This window comes from Microcaecilia unicolor, chromosome 1 (genome assembly GCF_901765095.1).
Source record: "Microcaecilia unicolor chromosome 1, aMicUni1.1, whole genome shotgun sequence".
NCBI lineage: Eukaryota > Metazoa > Chordata > Amphibia > Gymnophiona > Siphonopidae > Microcaecilia > Microcaecilia unicolor.
The window spans coordinates 169,764,187-169,785,154 of NC_044031.1; the positions used below are offsets into that span (position 1 = coordinate 169,764,187).

General features: G+C 44.5%; 1 protein-coding gene across 1 annotated transcript in view; it reads right to left on the reverse strand.

Moving 5' to 3' along the window:
• Positions 1-20,968, reverse strand: part of HIBADH (3-hydroxyisobutyrate dehydrogenase) — a 294,282-nt gene that overhangs the window by 252,808 nt on the left and 20,506 nt on the right. Inside the window, exon 3 of the mRNA XM_030202454.1 lies at positions 19,263-19,372. Within this exon, the coding sequence (XP_030058314.1) occupies positions 19,263-19,372 (110 nt within the window). The remainder of the gene's footprint in view (positions 1-19,262; positions 19,373-20,968) is intronic.

Here is a 20,968-nt window from a genome sequence, read left to right on the forward strand (position 1 = left end):
GCCAGATCTCTTACTGGTTGGTGGGGGATCAAATACTTATTTCCCTCTGCAGAATGCAAATAAATTCATATACTTTCCACAATGTGATTTTCCGGATTTAATTTGTGATGTGCTATCTCTCACTGTTACCAATAACCTACCCTTCAATTATGGGCTGCTCATGTCTTTGTCAGTGGGCAAACTTACAAAATCAGCAAGGGATCAAATACTTATTTCCACCACTGTATATATATATAGCCAAATTCTACATAAGGCACTGCGAGTAGCGTGCGTTTAATTGTGCACTACTCCACTAAGTAACAAGCCAATTAGTGATAACTGGCCGATAACAACCAATTATCATCACTAATTGGCAATAACTGGAATTATTCAGACTGCTAAAACCTGTCGTTTCTTTCTCTATATCATCACCAAAATTCACCCTTTCCTTTCTGAGCACACTACCAGAACCCTCATCCACACTCTTATCACCGCTCGCTTAGACTATTGCAACTTGCTTCTCACAGGTCTCCCACTTAGCCATCTCTCTCCTCTTCAATCTGTTCAAAATTCTGCTGCACGACTAATATTCCGCCAGTGTCATTATGCTCATATTAGCCCTCTCCTCAAGTCACTTCACTGGCTTCCTATCCGTTTCCGCATACAGTTCAAACTCTTCTTATTGACCTATAAATGCATTCACTCTGCAGCTCCTCAGTACCTCTCCACTCTCATCACTCCCTACACTCCTCCCCAGGAACTCTGTTCACTGGGTAAATCTCTCTTATCTGCACCCTTCTCCTACACCGTTAAATCTCTCTTATCTGCACCCTTCTCCTCCACCGCTAACGCCACACTCCGTTCCTTTTATCTTGCTGCACCATATGCCTGGAATAGACTTCCTGAGCCAGTACGTCAAGCTCCATCTCTGGCCGTCTTCAAATCTAAGTTAAAAGCCCACCTTTTTGATGCCGCTTTTAACTACTAACCGTTATTCACTTGTTCAGAACCCTTATTTTATCATCCTCACTTTAATATTCCCTTATCTCTTGTTTGTCCTGTTTGTCTGTCCTAATTAGATTGTAAGCTCTGTTGAGCAGGGACTGTCTCTTCATGTTCAAGTGTACAGCGCTGCGTATGTCTAGTAGCACTTTAGAAATGATAAGTAGTAGTAGTTTACACGTGTTTCTTTTTAGGCGTATTCTAAAAAAAAAAGGCACACGTAAATTGAATTGTGCATAATGGGAAAAGGGGCGTGGCCATAAGAGAGTAGGCCACATTGGAGTGTCAATCACATTTGCGTGCTTTATAGAATTCAGGAGAACACGCGTACATTTAGGTGCAAGCATTTACACCATATTTCCAGTGGCATAAATGTCCACCCCTAAATGTAGCCGCATTCACCCAACCTATGCGGTATTCGATAAACTGCATCTTATTGTAGATGTATGTAATTCCAATGAGCTTAAATTTTAGATGCCATTTACTGAATCCAGCCCATAAGAGGAAATTCTGTAACTGGGTGTCCACATGTATGCATCACTTGCACATGATAATGGACAGAATACCTGAACTTTCAGGGGTAAGTGTGCACTTACACATGTAAGTGGAACCAAAGCAACCAAGCCCAATTCTGTTAGGGGAACACATAAACAGCACAAGACTAGATTCTTTACATCACGCCTAAAAAACCTGGCGCCAAAATAAAAAACGCCTAAGCGTATTCTATAAAGTACGCCTTCATTTAGGTGTACTTTATAGAATAAGCCTAAATTTCTGTGCGGTTTATAGACTATGCCGAGCGGCCATCTGCACGACGAAATTGTTGCGGTTAGTTACATCAAGTAAAACTTGTTGTAAATGCCAACGCCCTGAATCAGGCGCAGACAGATTGTATTCTACAACAACTTGCATAGATTTTAGAAGTGCCCGCGACACACCCATAGCCATGCCTCCTTTTCAACTATACGACTTAAAATTAACGCACAGCACATTGTAGAACACACTTAGACAGTTGCGTGCGTAAATTCTAATTAATGCCAATTACTGTCAATAATTGCTTGTTAATTGGCATTTACCAGCGCTGATTGGATTGCTAACGGTGAGTCGATCGATATTGTGTATATGGATTTTCAAAAGGCATTTGACAAAGTAACTCATGATAGACTTCAGAGGAAATTAGAGAGTCATGGGATAGGAGGTAGTGTTCCATTGTGGATTAAAAACTGGTTAAAAGATAGAAAACAGAGAGTAGGGATAAATGGGACAGTATTCTCAATGGAGAAGGGTAGATAGTGGGGGTTCATCCCAGAGTATTAATAGAACTAAAAAATGAACTTGCGGAGCTACTGTTAGAAATATGCAATCTGTCCCTAAAATCGAGTGTAGTACCGGAAGACTGGAGGGTAGCCAATGTTACTCCGATTTTTAAGAAGGGTTCCAGAGGAGATCCGGGAAATTATAGACCGGTGAGTCTGACGTCGGTGCCGGGCAAGATGGTGGAGGCTATTATTAAGAATAAAATTGCAGAGCATATACAAAAACATGGACTGATGAGACAAAGTCAGCACGGATTTAGTGAAGGGAAGTCTTGCCTCACCAATCTAATGCATTTTTTTGAGGGGGTAAGCAAACATGTGGACAATGGGGAGCCGGTTGATATTGTATATCTGGATTTTCAGAAGGCGTTTGACAAAGTGCCGCACGAAAGACTCCTGAAGAAATTGCAGAGTCATGGAATCGGAGGTAGGGTATTATTATGGATTAAGAACTGGTTGAAAGATAGGAAGCAGAGAGTAGGATTGCGTGGCCAGTATTCTCAGTGGAGGAGGGTAGTTAGTGGGGTCCCGCAGGGGTCTGTGCTGGGTCCGTTGCTTTTTAATGTATTTATAAATGACCTAGAGATGGGAATAACTAGTGAGGTAATTAAATTCGCCGATGACACAAAATTATTCAGGGTCGTCAAGTCGCAGGAGGAATGTGAACGATTACAGGAGGACCTTGCGAGACTGGGAGAATGGGCGTGCAAGTGGCAGATGAAGTTCAATGTTGACAAGTGCAAAGTGATGCATGTGGGTAAGAGGAACCCGAATTATAGCTACGTCTTGCAAGGTTCCGCGTTAGGAGTTACGGATCAAGAAAGGGATCTGGGTGTCGTCGTCGATGATACGCTGAAACCTTCTGCTCAGTGTGCTGCTGCGGCTAGGAAAGCGAATAGAATGTTGGGTGTTATTAGGAAGGGTATGGAGTCCAGGTGTGCGGATGTTATAATGCCGTTGTATCGCTCCATGGTGCGACCGCACCTGGAGTATTGTGTTCAGTACTGGTCTCCGTATCTCAAAAAAGATATAGTAGAATTGGAAAAGGTACAGCGAAGGGCGACGAAAATGATAGTGGGGATGGGACGACTTTCCTATGAAGAGAGGCTGAGAAGGCTAGGGCTTTTCAGCTTGGAGAAGAGACGGCTGAGGGGAGATATGATAGAAGTGTATAAAATAATGAGTGGAATGGATCGGGTGGATGTGAAGCGACTGTTCACGCTATCCAAAAATACTAGGACTAGAGGGCATGAGTTGAAGCTACAGTGTGGTAAATTTAAAACGAATCGGAGAAAATTTTTCTTCACCCAACGTGTAATTAGACTCTGGAATTCGTTGCCGGAGAACGTGGTACGGGCGGTTAGCTTGACGGAGTTTTAAAAAGGGGTTAGATAGATTCCTAAAGGACAAGTCCATAGACCGCTATTAAATGGACTTGGAAAAATTCCGCATTTTTAGGTATAACTTGTCTGGAATGTTTTTACGTTTGGGGAGCGTGCCAGGTGCCCTTGACCTGGATTGGCCACTGTCGGTGACAGGATGCTGGGCTAGATGGACCTTTGGTCTTTCCCAGTATGGCACTACTTATGTACTTATGTACTTATGTTCCCCAGGGGTCTGTGCTAGGACCGCTGCTTTTTAACATATTTATAAATGATCTAGAGATGGGAGTAACTAGTGAGGAAATTAAACTTGCTGACAACACAAAGTTATTCAAAGTTGTTAAATCGCAAGAGGATTGTGGAAAATTACAAGAGGACCATAGGAAGACTGGGCATCCAAATTGGCATATGACATTTAATGTGAGCAAGTGCAAAGTGATGCATGTGGGAAAGAGGAACCAGAACTATAGCTCCCACTCCCCCCTCACTCTCTCCTCAATCACTGGCTGATTACTTCCACGACAAAGTGCAAAAGATCAACCTTGAATTCACTACCAAGCCATCACCCCCCACCCCCCTCTTCACCCATTAACCCTCTCCCTCAACCAACCAACCCAGGCCGCCTTCTCCTCCTTTCCTGAGATCACCGAGGATGAAACCTCCCGCCTTCTTTCCTCCTCGAAATGCACCACCTGTTCCTCTGATCCCATCCCCACCAACCTATTTAACACCATCGCCCATACTGTCAACCCCTCCATCTGTCGCATCCTTAACCTCTCTCTCTCCACTGCAACTGTCCCTGACACCTTCAAGCACGCCGTAGTCACACCTCTCCTCAAAAACCATCACTCGACCCTACCTGCCCCTCCAACTATCGCCCCATCTCTCTCCTACCCTTCCTCTCCAAAATACTTGAGCGCGCCATTCACAACCGCTGTCTTGATTTTCTCTCCTCTCATGCCATCCTCGACCCACTCCAGTCCACTCGACAGAAACAGCACTCTCTAAAGTCTGCAATGACCTGCTCCTGGCCAAATCCAGAGGCCACTACTCCATCCTCATCCTCCTCGATCTTTCTGCCGCTTTTGACACTGTCAATCACGATTTACTTCTCGCCACACTGGCCTCATTTGGGTTCCAGGGCTCTGTCCTCTCCTGGTTCTCCTCCTATCTCTCCCACCGCACATTCAGGGTGCACTCCCATGGATCTTCCTCCACTCCCATCCCGCTATCTGTTGGAGTTCCCCAGGGATCTGTTCTTGGACCCCTTCTCTTCTCTATCTACACCTCTTCCCTAGGCTCATTGATCTCATCTCATGGCTTCCAGTATCATCTTTACGCTGATGACACCCAGCTCTATCTCTCCACACCAGACATCACCGCAGAGACCCAGGCCAAGGTATCGGCCTGCCTATCCGACATTGCTGCCTGGATGTCCAACCGCCACCTGAAGCTGAACATGTCCAAGACCGAGCTCCTCGTCTTTCCACCTAAGCCCACTTCTCCTCTTCCCCCACTCTCTATCTCAGTTGATGGCACCCTCATCCTCCCCGTCTTATCTGCCCGCAACCTCGGGGTCATCTTCGACTCCTCCCTCTCCTTCTCTGCGCATATCCAGCAGACTGCCAAAACCTGTCGCTTCTTCCTTTTCAACATCAACAAAATTCGCCCTTTCCTCTCTGAGCACACCACCCGAACTCTCGTCCACGCTCTCGTCTCGACTACTGCAACTTGCTCCTCACTGGCCTCCCACTCAGCCATCTATCCCCCCTTCAATCCATTCAGAACTCTGCCGCACGTCTCATATTCCGCCAGAACCGATATACTCATATCACCCCTCTCCTCAAGTCGCTTCACTGGCTTCCAATCAGATACCGCATCCAATTCAAGCTTCTCCTCCTTACTTACAAATGCACTCACTCTGCTGCTCTACCCTACCTCTCTACCCTCATCTCCCCCTACGTTCCTGCCCGTAACCTCCGCTCACATGAACAAATCCCTCCTCTCAGTACCCTTCTCCACCATTGCCAACTCCAGGCCCCGCTCATTTTGCCTTGCCTCACCCTATGCCTGGAACAGTCTTCCTGAATCCCTACGCCAAGCCCCCTCCCTACCCATCTTCAAATCCTTGCTTAAAGCTCACCTCTTCAATGCTGCATTCAGAACCTAACCTTTCGAACATATAGGTTGCCCCAATCTGTCTGACCTATCTGATTAACTGTACATTTGTCTTTTTAGATTGCAAGCTCTTCGAGCAGGGACTGTCATTCCATATTAAATTGTACAGCGCTGCGTAACCCTAGTAGCCCTTTAGAAATGTTAAGTAGTAGTAGTAGTACTATGTGATACAAGGTTCCACATTAGGAGTCACCGACCAGGAAACGGATCTAGGTGTCATCGTTGATGATATGTTGAAACCCTCTGCTCAGTGTGCGGTGGCAGCTAAGAAAGCAAGTAGAATGTTAGGTATAATTAGGAAAGGAATGGAAAACAAAAATGAGGACATTATAATACCTTTGTATCTCTCCATGCGACTGCACCTCGAATATTGTGCGCAATTCTGGTCACTGCATCCCAAAAAACATACAGTGGAATTAGAAAAGGTACAGAGAAGGGCGACGAAAATGATAAAGGGGATGGGTCAACTTCCCTATGAGGAAAGGCTAAAGAGGCTAGGGCTCTTCAGCTTTGAGAAAAGACGGCTGAGAAGCAATATGATAGAGGTCTATAAAGTAATGAGTGGAGTGGAACAGGTAGATGTGAATCGCTTGTTTACTCTTTCCAAAAATACTAGGACTAGAGGGCACGCAATGAAGCTACAAAGTAGTACATTTAAAACAAACTGGAGAAAATATTTCTTCACTCAACATGTAATTAAACTCTGGAAATTGTTGCCAGAGAAAGTAGTAAAAGCAGTTAGCTTAGCGGGTTTTAAAAATTGTTTGGCTAGCTCCCTAAAAGAAAAGTTCATAGGCCATTATTGAAATGGACTTGGGGCAAATCCACTGCTTGTTTCTAGGATAAGCAACATTAATTGTATTGTACTGTTATGGGATCTTGTCAGGTACTTGTGACCTGGATTGAGCATTGTTGGAAACAGAATGCTGGGCTTATGTACCTTCGGTCCATCCCAGTATGGAAATACTTATGTGCTTATGAGGACAGATGCTGGAACTAGAGGAAGGATAAGGACAGGGCCACAGAGGGGAAAGTGAGGACAGGATGCGTAAGGATGCAGGAGGATGGTGGAAATGGAGACAGAAGAAATGTCAAATGGACAGGAGACATTGCAAAGACAAGAAAAAAAAAACATGGACACTGAGGCGTATTTTCAAAGCATTTAGACTTACAAAGTTCCGAACTTTGTACGTTTAAGTGCTTTGAAAATGAGTCCCACTGGGACCAAAGTGAATAGAGAAACAAAATGCTCAGATAACAAAAGGCAGAAAAAAAGTATTTTATTCAGAATTTATTAAACTGGAATATGTCAGCTTTTGGAAATGTGCATCTGTGATATTTTGCATTTCAGTTTCAATTTCTCTAGCATTGCTGTATGCCGAGTCTGACTTCTTGAGGTTTCCAATTGTTTTTTGCCTTCATAACTTTTACTGATCTCTGGTCCCTTGTGTCATATTTGTTGTGCCATGTGTTTTCTATGTGTGACCAAGATGTAGTATTCTACTAGCATGTAGTATTTGAATAGAGATCTGGTTACAGTCCTATTTGTTTTATTTTTGTTTGGTTTTTTTTCACTAGGTAGTATATTGGTGTTTTAGGGCCCGGTGTAATATTTACAGTGCTGCTTTTTCACACATAAAGGTTGTAGCTCTTCCTTTCCTGGGAGTTAGTGCTGTTAGACTTTGGTAAGTTTCTGAGTGTGTTTTTGCCCACTTGTGTATAGTGTTTTGCAGTGGAGGGATTTTGTGTGGGCCTTACTGAGGTCACAATAAAACATCAGAAAGGGTTTTAGAGCCTAAATTATGAGACACTGCCTCTTGAGGGATCTTTAAATACAGTTGAATTGTTTCCATAGATGTACTGGCTGAGGGCAAGTGGGCTATGTAAGAGAGAAGAGAAGCAGACTGGCTGCAGGCCTGTATGGAGGCATAAACATCATCTTAATTCAATTACCTAATAAACCTATATGCCATATATCTACCATTTAATTTTAACTTTCTTGCCACTTAATTCTATGGTATTTGATATATATTTATAGACTCAGGACCCACTGCTCTGCCATACCCACTTTAACTCCCCAAACAGCTAATCCACCGACCGCCTACAACTAAGAGGCACGCAATGAAACTATTGAGTAGTAAATTTACAACAAATCTGAGAAAATATTTCTTCACAATGTGAAATTAAATTCTGGAATTCGTGCCAGAGAATGTGGTAAAAGTAGTTAGCTTAGCAGGGTTTTAAAAAGGTTTAGATAAGCAACGAATAAGCTGTGTACCCTCGTTATTTATTTTTAACGTTTGTATCCCACATTTTTCCACCTATTTGCAGGCTCAATGTGGCTTACATAGTTCCGTAATGGTGATTATCAGTTCCGGAAAAGAGAAATACATAGGTAAGGTAGAGGAGACAGAATGAATTAGGTATTCAGGTAATGAAAGTTCATTTTATAATAAGAAATTAAAGGTATTGGATTAAACTTCATTCGTGATAAATTAGCTTGAACAATCAGGAATATTAAACTTCAAATCATGATAAAATTAGTATGAACAATTAGAAAGAATTACGTTTTGTGTTGATCCAGTGTACATTTTGTTAACTGGCATTTAGGATGAGTTATTGTGGTATGCTTTCTTGAATAAATTGGTTTTCAATAATTTATGGAAATTAATTATGTTGTGGGTTGTTTTTTTATGAATTTTGGTAATTCATTCCAGATTTGCGTGCTTATATAGGAGAAACTGGATGCATATGTTAAGGACTAAAATATAAATTTACAGTTAGGACAGTGGAAATTCAGTAACGTACGTGATGAGCTAGTAGAGTTTCTCGTTGGTAGGTCTATGAGGCCTGACATATATCCCGGAGCTTCATCGTGTATAATCTTATGAACCAGGATGCAGACCTTGAATGCAATGCGTTCTCTTAATGGAAGCCAATGTTATGGGACCTAAAGTGACTGACTGGGTTAAAAACTGTTTAAATAGAAGGAGACAGGCTAGTGGTAAATGGAGATTTCTCCAAGGAAAGGGATGATATCAGTGGTGTACTGCAGGGATCAGTCCTTTGGCCAGCTCTTTTTAACATCTTTGTGAGTGATATTGCGGAAGGACTGTTTCATAAGGTTCATCTCTTTGCAGATGATACCAAACTCTGTAATTGGGTGGACACCCTGGAGGGTGTGGATGGCATGAGGAAAGATCTAGCAAAGCTTGAAGAATGGTCCAATAATTGGCATCCAAGATTTAATGCTAAGAAATGCAGGGTCATGCACTTGGGTTATAAAAATCGAAGGGAACGGTACAATATAGGAGGTGAAGTGCATCTGTGTACGAAAGAAGAGCAGGACTTGGGGGTGATTATGTCCGATGATCTTAAGTTGGCCAAACTGGTAGAAAAGACGACTGTCAAAGCCAGAAGGATGCTCGGGTGCATAAAGAGAGGGATGACCAGCAGGAAAAAAGAGGTAATAATGCCCCTGTATAAGTCTCTGGTGAGGTCCCATTTAGAGTACTGTGTGCAGTTCCGGAGACCGCACCTACAGAAAGATATAAACAGGATGGAGTCGATCCAGAGGGCAGCTACAAAATTGGTAAACGGTCTCTGTCCTAAAGCATATAGGGACAGGCTTATGAACCTCAACATGTATACACTGGAAGAGAGGCAGGAGAGGGGGGCTATGATGAGACGTTGAAATACCTCAGTGGAATTAATGTACAGGAGGTGAGCCTTTTTCAAATGAAAGAAAATTCTGGAATCAGAGGGCATAGGCTGAAGTTAAGAGGAAATAGGCTTAGGAGGAATCTAAGAAAATACTCTTTCACAGAAAGTGCTGGATGCGTGGAATGGCCTCCTGGTGGAGGTTGTGGCGACAAGTACTGTGTCAGAATTTAAGGACACGTAGGACAGGCACGTGGGATCTCTTAGGAAAAGGAGTTAGTGGTTACTGAGAATGGGCAGACTGGATGGACCATTTGGCTCTTATCTGCCATCATGTTTCTACGATGCTGGGCTGGGAGAAAGGAATTTACGCTGATGCTGGGACATTCACGAGAAGCCATAGAGCTGGCTTAAGTGTGTATTCCTAAATGCTAGAGATACACGCATAATAAACTATCCTATATAAGTTATGTGCATAAATTTGTGCCCCGCCTATGAACCACCCATACTCCACCTATGTATGTACCACCTGTGAAATGTGTGCTATGTGAGATATGCACATATTTACAGCATACCACCTGGGTCACTATGGAAATAAACTGGTGGGTTCTATACCTCTTCTTGTCTGATTCTACTTTTTACACCACCGGGTTAAGTGAAACTGGGGTAGTTGTGTTTTTATTGGTTGGTTTGGGAATGTTGTATGTGAATAATTAATTATTTTATTGGACCAATATTCAAAAGCAATCATGCAAGTGTTACCATCTTACTGGTTTTATCTACCATTATTATTAAATTACTGTGAATGCACAATTAGCCTAGTTGTGCATTTTCAAAAACTATGCAGATAACATTGGGCTGTTTCAATTGCTAAATGGCCAGATACTATCCATATATTTGTGGACATACAGAATAGCAGCCTTCTCCACAAATATTCCCACTTGGATACACAGGACTATCCCTCCAACTTTCACCACCAGATATTTCCAGTTTCATTATGATGGCTACCTCTATGCCAGCTTCGTGCCTTCCCCTTGAACAAACCTATAGGTCCCATGTACTTGTTGGTCCACATACTGTATTTAGCTGTCCAGTTGGGTAAGCCCGAGTTCACTCAGCATACTTCAGTTGTAGTCAAAGCTCTACAGGAATGCAACCCTTTACCCCCTCCTACAGGTCATTCTAAGCCTTCTTGTTTTCCTAGGAGAACTTAGTTTTGTAGCCTGAAGCTACAGGACTTGGGACTTCCTTCTCAGAGTTCAGATCTTGTGATCCACACCCTCCTGGAGTTTGATTTTTTCACGTCTGGATCTTCAGCATCATGGATCTCTACATTGTAGATTCAGTCCCACTGGTCTCTCATGATTCAATATCCTTCAGGTGAAGGAAAGCGCCAGGGTTGCCCTTTGGCCAGCTTTTGTATCATCTGAGCTTACCCAGAGGATGTACACTTGTCAGTTCACGGATTCAGTGGCTTCGGAGGTACAGCATGGGTCCAGCTTGGTCCCAGTGAAATCTGTAGTACTTTGCATTGCTCACTCATTGCGAAAGGTCCTCCATCAACCCAAGAGTGGGGGACTCTGAGTGGACTGAGCTTGGATTTTGGCCTACACCTTATGATGGCTTAGTCAAGGTCTTTAAGGTCCTTGGCGGCAGTTGTTCTTATGCTACATTGGGCTTAGGTTTGGATCTGGTGTTCAATTGTGCCTTACAGTTTGCTGACGGCTCTGGGCCTTACAAATGGTTGTCTTAGTTAGCGGTATTGGGGGGAATTCTGTACAGGTTGACCAAAGTTAGGCACCAGGATGACCTGTGCTAAGCTAGTATTCTATAAAGGTTGTTCCGTGCCGAATGGCTGCCCATGCCCCCTATGGAATTAGGCACGAGAAAAGTTAGACACGCAGGTTCTAAAATAGAGGCACAGGGCAGATCCATGCACAACTACTAATGACTTGCGGAGCTACTGCTAGTGATATGCAATTTATCCTTAAAATCGAGCGTGGTACCGGAAGATTGGAGGGTGGCCAATGTAACGCCCATTTTTAAAAACGGCTCCAGGGGAGATCCGGGAAATTATAGACCGGTGAGTCTGACGTCAGTGCTGGGAAAAACTGTAGAGGCTATTATTAAAAACAAAATTACAGAGCACATCCGAGGACATGGATTACTGAGAATGAGTCAGCACGGCTTTTGTGTGGGGAAATCTTGCCTGACCAATTTACTTCAATTCTTTGAAGGAGTAAACAAACATGTGGACAAAGGGGAACCGGTTGATATTGTGTATCTGGATTTTCAAAAGGCGTTTGACAAGGCTCATGAAAGGCTACAGAGGAAATTGGAGGGTCATGGGATAGGAGGAAATGTACTATTGTGGATTAAAAACTGGTTGAAGGATAGGAAACAGAGAGTGGGGTTAAATGGGCAGTATTCACAATGGAGAAGGGCAGTTAGTGGGGTTCCTCAGGGGTCAGCTAGGACCGCTGTTTTTTAATATATTTATAAATGATTTAGAGATGGGAGTAACTAGCGAGGTAATTAAATTTGCTGATGACACAAAGTTATTCAAAGTTGTTAAATGGCGACAGGATTGTGAAAAATTACAAGAGGACCTTAGGAGACTGGGCGGCTAAATGGCAGATGACGTTTAATGTGAGCAAGTGCAAGGTGATGCATGTGGGAAAAAAGAACCCGAATTATAGCTACGTCATGCAAGGTTCCACGTTAGGAGTTACGGACCAAGAATGGGATCTGGGTGTCGTCGTCGATAATACACTGAAACCTTCTGCTCAGTGTGCTGCTGCAGCTAGGAAAGCGAAAAGAATGTTGGGTATTATTAGGAAAGGTATGGAAAACAGGTGTGAGGATGTTATAATGCCGTTGTATCGCTCCATGGTGCGACCGCACCTTGAGTATTGTGTTCAATTCTGGTCGCCGCATCTCAAGAAAAATATAGTAGAATTGGAAAAGGTGCAGCGAAGGGCGACTAAAATGATAGCGGGGATAGGACGACTTCCCTATGAAGAAAGATTAAGGAGGCTAGGGCTATTCAGCTTGGAGAAGAGACGGCTGAGGAGAGACATGATAGAGGTATATAAAATAATGAGTGGAGTGGAACAGGTGGATGTGAAGCGTCTGTTCACGCTTTCCAAAAATACTAGGACTAGGGGGCTTGTAATGAAACTACAGTGTAGTAAATTTAAAACAAATCGTAGAAACTTTTTCTTCACCCAACGTATAATTAAACTCTGGAATTCGTTGCCGGAGAAAGTGGTGAAGGCGGTTAGCTTAGCAGAGTTTAAAAAGGGGTTGGACGGTTTCCTAAAGGACAAGTCCATAAACCGCTACTAAATGGACTTGGGAAAAATCCACAATTCCAGGAATAACATGTATAGAATGTTTGTACGTTTGGGAAGCTTGCCAGGTGCCCTTGGCCTGGATTGGCCGCTGTCGTGGACAGGATGCTGGGCTCGATGGACCCTTGGTCTTTTCCCAGTATGGCATTACTTATGTACTTATGACTGCCAATTAGTGCTTGTTAATGCCAATAATTATCACCTATTTAGTTATTTTACATGAGGATCTGGGGTCTGCATCCAATTTAGGTGACCTGTACAGAATCCAACAGACTGAGGCTTGTTTGTATCCAGGCCTGAGGGAAGGAGGGTTTGACCTCCACGGAGATCAGTTATTCAGAGTTAGGAGTGGTTTAGGAGAGAACTTAGCAGTCCTCTCGGATTTCATTTGGCTCGCTGTGGGGTCCTACTCCTGTTCCACTCTCCCACAGCATGCCTTCAGCTGAGTTTTAGTGAAACTGGTGGTATCCCCCCTTGGGTGGTGAAGTTAGCAGTTTTGATCCTTCCTAGGTTACTCTCTTGGGTTTAGTTTGCTCTGCCCAGAATTCCTTGGGGTTCAGTGTCTTCCTTCATAGAGCCTGATGCTCACACTGCACTGCAGCTTCAGTATTATGATCAAACTTGCTATTTTTTGCATAAATGCTCTCTTGTATCAAGTTACCACCTTGTGGACCTCAAAATACTGGGCACAAAAATAAGCAGATAACCATTTGCTTATAATAACAACAACAACAACAACAACAATAACAAAGCTTATAGCCCGCTCAGGCCTTGAGGTTCAGAGTGCTTAACAAAAAAAAACAAGAAGCTGGTCAGATCCACGAATTACAATAATAAAACAGACAATAAATTTAAAAAGAGCTCAACAAATAAGCAAATGTTGTTGAATACTGAGGAGGAAGTGACGTCACCGATGTGATCGGCAGCTCAAATTTGGAGCTCCGCGGGGACGCGAAGAAATCAGCTGTTAAATCCCCACATTAGATTGATATTCATTTCCGTAGACGATTGGTTGAACTTACCAGACTATATGGCAGCCAGAAAGAAACTTTCAAAATTCAAGTTTGCGGCTGAATCGGCGAAAGCGGGAAGCAGAGTGCCGGCGGTGCTGCCTTCGCGCGAAAACAAAATGGCGCCGGAGGACCCCGAGTCGGATAACGAACTTGAGGAACGGAGCGGCAGAGAGGTGGAACTCGAGAGGAGCGAAATTATCAAATGGTTCCAGGAGCTGAAATCGGAGATGATTAATACTAGAAATAGTATACACGCTGCTGTCAAAGAACTGCGTGAAGAAGTAAAAGACATTGGTAACCGCATGGGTGAGACTGAGGAGCGCCTGGAGGAGATGGAGGCGGGGGTGCAGAGTCTGGCGAAAACAGTTAAAGAGGAGAAACAGCAGCGCGAAGAAATGGAGATTAGGATGGAAGATCTAGAGAATCGCTCTCGAAGGGGGAATCTGCGCTTTAAAGGAGTGCCTGAGGAGGCCCAATATATGGAAGCTGCGAAAGTGGTGCAAGAGATTTGCAACTTTATTCTAAGTCAAGGGAGAGACCCCCCAGGAGAGCACAGATAAGACTGAAATTAAAATTGATCGAGCACACAGGAGTCTGGGACCACAGCGGGGGGAGAACCCAAGGGATATCATTGCCTGCTTCCATGACTTTCAGGTGAAGGAGACTGTTTGGAGGAAAGCTCGTGCTTTGGGTGACATACAATGGCAGAGCATTAAAATACAGATTTTCCAAGACCTGGCGAAATCTACTTTACAAAAGAGGCGGGAATTCCGTGAAGTGACGAGATACCTACAAAAGTCTGGACTGCGTTATAGATGGATTTTCCCCAGTGGTCTTATGGTCACGGTGGGGAATCAGACAAGGAAAATACAACATCCGGTTGCAGCAAGGAAAATCGTGGAGAACATGGGATGCACGGACCTACCGGAGGAGTTACGAGTTCCCCCTAAGGATGGCAATGGAGAGAACAGTTCTAGTCCAGGCAGATGGCTCCAGCAGGGGAAAAGGGGCAACAGCACAAACAGAGTGAGGAAGGAGCGTGGTCTGGAGCAGCAAGGGGACACTTGAATGAACCAATGTAGAGGGGCTAATGCCCGGACGCAAAGTTTGGTCATTTGATCATTTGTAGTAAGTGATACCATGTTGGTAATGTTTAATTGATCATATGTGTATGATTAGGATAGAATATATCTGGAATGAATGAAGGGGGCTGCAGGTTTGAATGTGTGGGGGATATAAGGGGGGCCTGGATCCCCAGGGGACGACACTTTCTTAGGGGAAATCTGGCAGCTTGTTGTAGCGGCCAGTTGAGGGGAAGGGTTGGGGGGAGGGGGGAGGGGAGGGGGGAGAGAGGGTGGGATCACAGTGGGCTCATGGAATGTAAATGGCTTGAATACACCTGAAAAAAGAAGCATTGTAAGCAGGGAGATACTTAAAATGCAGTGGGACATTATCATGATGCAGGAGACACATATCCAAAAGAAAGATGTACGGCTTATCCAATATAAAAATCTGGGTCAGAACTATATATTGACAGACCCTAGAGGGGGGAAAAAGGGAGGTCTGGCAATTTATATTAAAGAAAGGGTACCTTTTGTTCACGAGCAAACTTTCCTGGAGAGCCAAGGAAGATGTATTGCGGTCACGGGAAAGATCAATGAACAACAAATCACATTAGTTAATATATATGCACCCAATGATGGACAAGGTGCATTCTTTGAAAAATTAAGATTAGAGTTGACAAATTTTGTGAGAGGGGAAGTGATTCTTGGAGGGGATTTCAATTGGGCTCTAGCGGATCTAGACCACTCTAAGGGGAAAAAAAAGGGTGGAGTTTCGGCAAATACGACTAAATTACTGAGCCTGGTCAGGGATCTGGATTTGATAGATGTTTGGAGATTGCAGCACCCTGGGCAGAGGACATACACCTTCTATTCGCATGCCCAACAAACGTATACAAGGATTGATGCAATTTGGGGCTCCCGTAATATCTGGGGGGAGGTTGGAGACTCTAGTATAGGGAGTATTCATGTGTCAGATCACGCCCCTATCTGGGCATCTTGGAGGGGTTTGGGGAGAGAAAGGGGTCACACTTTTTGGAGATTGAACGAATCTCTACTTGACTCAGTGGAGGACTGTGAGGAAGTTCGGAGGGTGATACAAGAATATTTAGCCTACAATGACACGGGGGAAGTGGCAGAGGGGACGCTCTGGGACGCTCTTAAAGTTGTGGTGAGAGGACATTTGATCAAAAAAGGCAGTCAAAGGAAGAGGGAGGGGCAAAGGCGGGAACTAGAGGTAAGACAAAGATTAGCGACCCTAGAGGCCCAACATCAAGGTGGACAATGCCCTGAAGTACTTATAGACCTGAGGGAATGTAGGGCTGTTTTGCATCAAATTCAAATCAAACAGATGGACTTTCAAAGGAAGTTAGCTCAGCAAAAGTTTTTTGAATATAGTAATAAGTCGGGGAGGATGTTGGCGCGTTGCCTCCGCCGGCGACGGGTGGGCAATACTATAATGAAACTTAAGGGGGAGGGGGATACATTACTATATCAAGATAAAGAGCTTAGAGACTGGTTTGCCCAATTTTACGCAGCTTTGTATACTAAGGAAAATGGGGAATCCGGGGAAAAGATTAAAGAATATTTAAGCGGGTTGGGATTGCGGAAACTAACCGAGAAGCAAAGAGATACATTGGACAAGCCCATATCATTGGATGAGATAGAAAGAGTTATTAGAGGTTTAAAGGGAGGGAAAGCGCCGGGACTCGATGGGTACACGGCTAAATTCTACAAGTTAATGAGCAAGGAGGTAGGGCCGCTGTTAGTACGGGTAGGGAATGAGTGCTTCACATCAGGGACTTTGTCGAGGAGTATGTATGAAGCGGGAATCTCGGTGATTCCCAAGCCGGGGAGAGATCCCACACTGTGTGCATCCTATAGGCCTATATCCCTTATAAATATAGATATTAAGATACTGACCAAGGCTATGGCGGAGCGGATTAATAAATTTCTGCCCCAATTAATCCATGAGGATCAATCAGGCTTTGTTCCGCACAGGCAAGTAGCGGATAATATAAGGAGATCTCTAAACATAATATGGGAGGCCCAACGTCGAGGTGGGGATTTTGTACTCTTAACAACGGATGCAGAAAAGGCCTTTGACCGGGTCGAGTGGCACTACCTATGGGAGGTGCTGGAGTTTATGGGGTTTGGCCCAGGGATATTGACTTGGCTTAAGGGGCTATATGCAACACCAACAGCTCGTATAAAAGTTAATGGGGGATACTCCGATCAGTTTCGGATACAGCGTAGTACGCGGCAGGGCTGCCCCCTGTCGCCCTTGCTCTTTGCTCTGGCGATTGAGCCGCTGGCGCAGAGGATTAGGGAGACAGTCAGCATTGAGGGGATTTTGGTGGGCGATCAAGAACACAAAGTGGTGTTATTCGCAGATGATATTCTTTTTTATGTAAGTCGCCCGGAAGAGACCCTACATTCTATATGTATGGAGCTTAGAGCGTTTGGAGCTATATCTGGCTTTAAAGTTAACTATGATAAGTCTGAGGTGTTGGGCATTACGGGTCCCACTTTAGATCTGAAGAGTCTGTTAACCGGATTCTCTTTTAAGCATGCCAGAGAGAGCTTTCGATATCTTGGGGTAAGGCTTCCTCGGGACCTTGCATCTTTATATGGGATCAATTATGTTCCCTTGTTTAGAGAACTTAGAGCAGATTTAAGTAGATGGAAAAATGGGTTGCTTTCATGGTGGGGCAGAATAGCGGTTATCAAGATGAACTTACTTCCTAGGTTGTTGTTCCTCTTCCAGATGCTGCCATTGGAAGTTCCTTCGGGTACCCTGAACAGATTACAGTCTGATATGTCAAACTTTGCTTGGGGAGAGAAAAGGGCGAGGCTATCCAAGCGAATTATGTGGAGTGGAGTGGAGGAAGGAGGGAGGGGGATGCCCAACATTACATGGTACTACCAAGCAGCACAATTAAAGCAGGTGGCGGAATGGAGTAAGGGGGAAAGGGCACCAGTAGCAGTATTAGAGCAACATTTGGAGCCTAGGTGTAATTTTGAACGGGGATTGTGGGGATCTGGAAGGATGGGCGTCTTCCGTAGGGGAACTGAAAATCCATTTATAGGGCATTTGTTACATACATGGGATGTGCTGAAACGCAAATTTAAAAAGGGAGTTAAAACCTCAACAATGGCTCATATTATTCATGAGGTCGAGTTCCCAGCTAGAGAAGCGGGGGGTACGTTTCATGAATGGTATAGAAAAGGCCTGCGGAGATTCCGTGACTTGATGTCAGATGGTACACTAAGGACATTTGAGACACTAAGGAGGAAGTTTGCCCTGCGGGAGTCTGATAATTATGCATATTTGCAGGTCAAACACTATATGAGCAAACAGGGGTGGTTACATGCTGACCCTAGGGAACAGGAGCCCCTAGAAAACATCTGGGTTACACTGGAGGTGGGGAGGAGAGGCATTTCCAGGCTATATAATTATATTAGAGGCAGCACAGTGACTAAGCTACCTTATATGAAAGCATGGGAGAGCGATTTGAATTGTGAAATGAGTGTGAAGGAATGGGAAAGGGTATGCATAGCGGTAAAAAAGGCATCTGTGTGTGTATTAATAAAGGAAAATGCCTACAAAGTTTTAAGCAGATGGTACTACACGCCAGATAGGTTAAAACGAATGTATGTTAATGCTTCAGACCGGTGTTGGCGATGTGAAAATGACCTCGGTAGTTTTATACATGTGTGGTGGTCTTGTACTCTTGTACGTTCTTTTTGGGAAGAAATAATTATGTGCCTGACCTCTGTTTTGGATACACAGTTTCCTGCAGAACCGAAGTGGTGTTTACTGGGGTGGGGAAATAAAAGGGGCAAGAAATGGCAGAAGCGGCTAAAAAGACTATGTTTGTCAGCCGCGAAGCTGGAAATAGCAGCCCACTGGAAACAGAGAGTGGGCCCCACGATTGTAGAGTGGAAAACGAGGCTCCGAACCATAATGGGACTTGAACAACTGACGGACAGACGGAGGGGTAGATTTGACCCTGACGCGGAGGAGTGGACACACTTAGAACGTTTATGGACTGCTGCTACTACTGCACAGAGTATTCAGCCTTAAAGTGAGGGAGGGGGGGGAGGGAGGGGAGAAAATTCATTATGTTTTCAATTGTTTATATTGAAGTTCACTCTATTTGTATTAGTTGTACAGCTGTTAGCTGATTATGTGTATGTATTTAGGAACAACGTGATTAAATAAAAATATTTTTCAAATCAAAAAAAAAAAAAAATGTTGTTGAATACTGACCCTGTCAAGTTGTGTCTATGAAGAAAAAAAGATGCTTGTACTCACTTCAGAATTCCACTTTGCCCTGTATAAACTTCCACAGCATTAGGGCTTGAAGGCAGCATAGTAATAATTCTGTCAGCTCTTTCTGCCACGTCAGCTGGAGACTCCATTAGCTGAAAAGTAAAAATTTCTTGTTACAGCATCTTCTGAGAACATTCATAATATCCAACAAGTGGGGGTCACGTGATGGTAGTCACCTGATCGGACGCCTCAAGTCTACTCTCCACTCCCGACCCCACTAAATTCTGCTGCCTTAGTATAGCTACTTTCCTGGTGATACTGTTTGCCTGATTAGCCAGGAACCACCTGTCAGCGTGGGTATGCTGCTGAAAACCCCACGTCTTCAGAAGCAACACAGCAAGGCTCCTACTGGTAAAATGGCAGCCGAAAGGGCACCTTCTCCACAAACAGCTACTCCGCCAGTGGTTGAGCTGAAGGCTGCAATTCAGGCAATTACTGCACACATGGCTACCATCCTAGTGATCTCCTCTCAAAACTGCATGTGGCCATTGAAGATATAAAGGGGTGCCTAGACTCCCAGGCAGGCCGCAATCTGTAGGCAGAGGACTGCATTTCCCACCAGGAGGATCATGTGCTGGATACTGATGGCACACTGGCAGCACTGAAGCGCCAATGCAAAGCCCTGGGTGAGCAGGTCAAGGACCATGCGGCTTATTGGAATTCCGGAGTCCAGGACTGGCTTAACCTATGGACCAGGAGAGGCTCTGGCCCAGGGCACTGGAGATAAAGGGCACCAGCCTAAGTCTGTGATATCATTGGCCCTATAGGTTAAGCTGGTCCAGAGCTTATCTGGCAGTGTTGTGTGTGTAGGGGGGAGGGAAAGACCCGGCAACCCCCTTCTCCTTTCTGTCTCAGGCCATCTTCCCCCATCTATCTTTAAAGACAGTTTTCCCCTAACAAACACAGACTTCGTTTCACCTAACACTACCTGCATCAGCCCCAGTGTCTTCCTTCTGCCACACCCCTGCCTCTCCTTTGATACAAGTTCCTGTTTTCAAAGGGGTGCAGCAGAGGGAAGACACAGGGGCTGATGCAGGTAGCATTAGGTGAAACACTATCAGTATTCAGGAGGGGAACTGCCTTTAAAGGTAGATCAAGGGGGGAGGTTTGCCTGGAGAAGCGCATGTCAATGGGAGGGTGCTAAAACAAAACCTGACTCAGGGCACCACGGTCCCTTGAGCTGACTTTGCCAGAATCCATTAAGGACAAAGAACTTTAGGACTTAATGGAGCCTTGGCTTCCCAAGGAACTTGGTCTGGATTTGGATGCTTGGTGTATGAAGGCCGAGAGTGTCCATTGGATTGGGGTTCCGACTGCCATAAGCCTTGGCTAGTGATTGCCTGAATAGCTAAGACACTTACCTGTAGCAGATGTTCTCTGAGGACAGCAAGCTTTATATTTTCACAAGTGGGTGACACCGATCCGGGTCACTCAGTCTGGGATTTACCAAAGTAAAAATAGAGCTTTATGGAGCGTGAGACACACTCCACTGTGCATGCGCGAGTGCCTTCCCATCCACCGCAAGAACGCGGTCTCCTCAGTTTAATACTATAGCAAAAATAAATAAAAGTAAGGGAAACAACTCCAAGGGGAGTGAGAGAGATCGTGAGAATATAAAGCCTGCTGTCCTCGGAGAACACCTACTACAGGTAAGTACCTTAGCTTTCTCCGAGGACAAACAGGCTTAT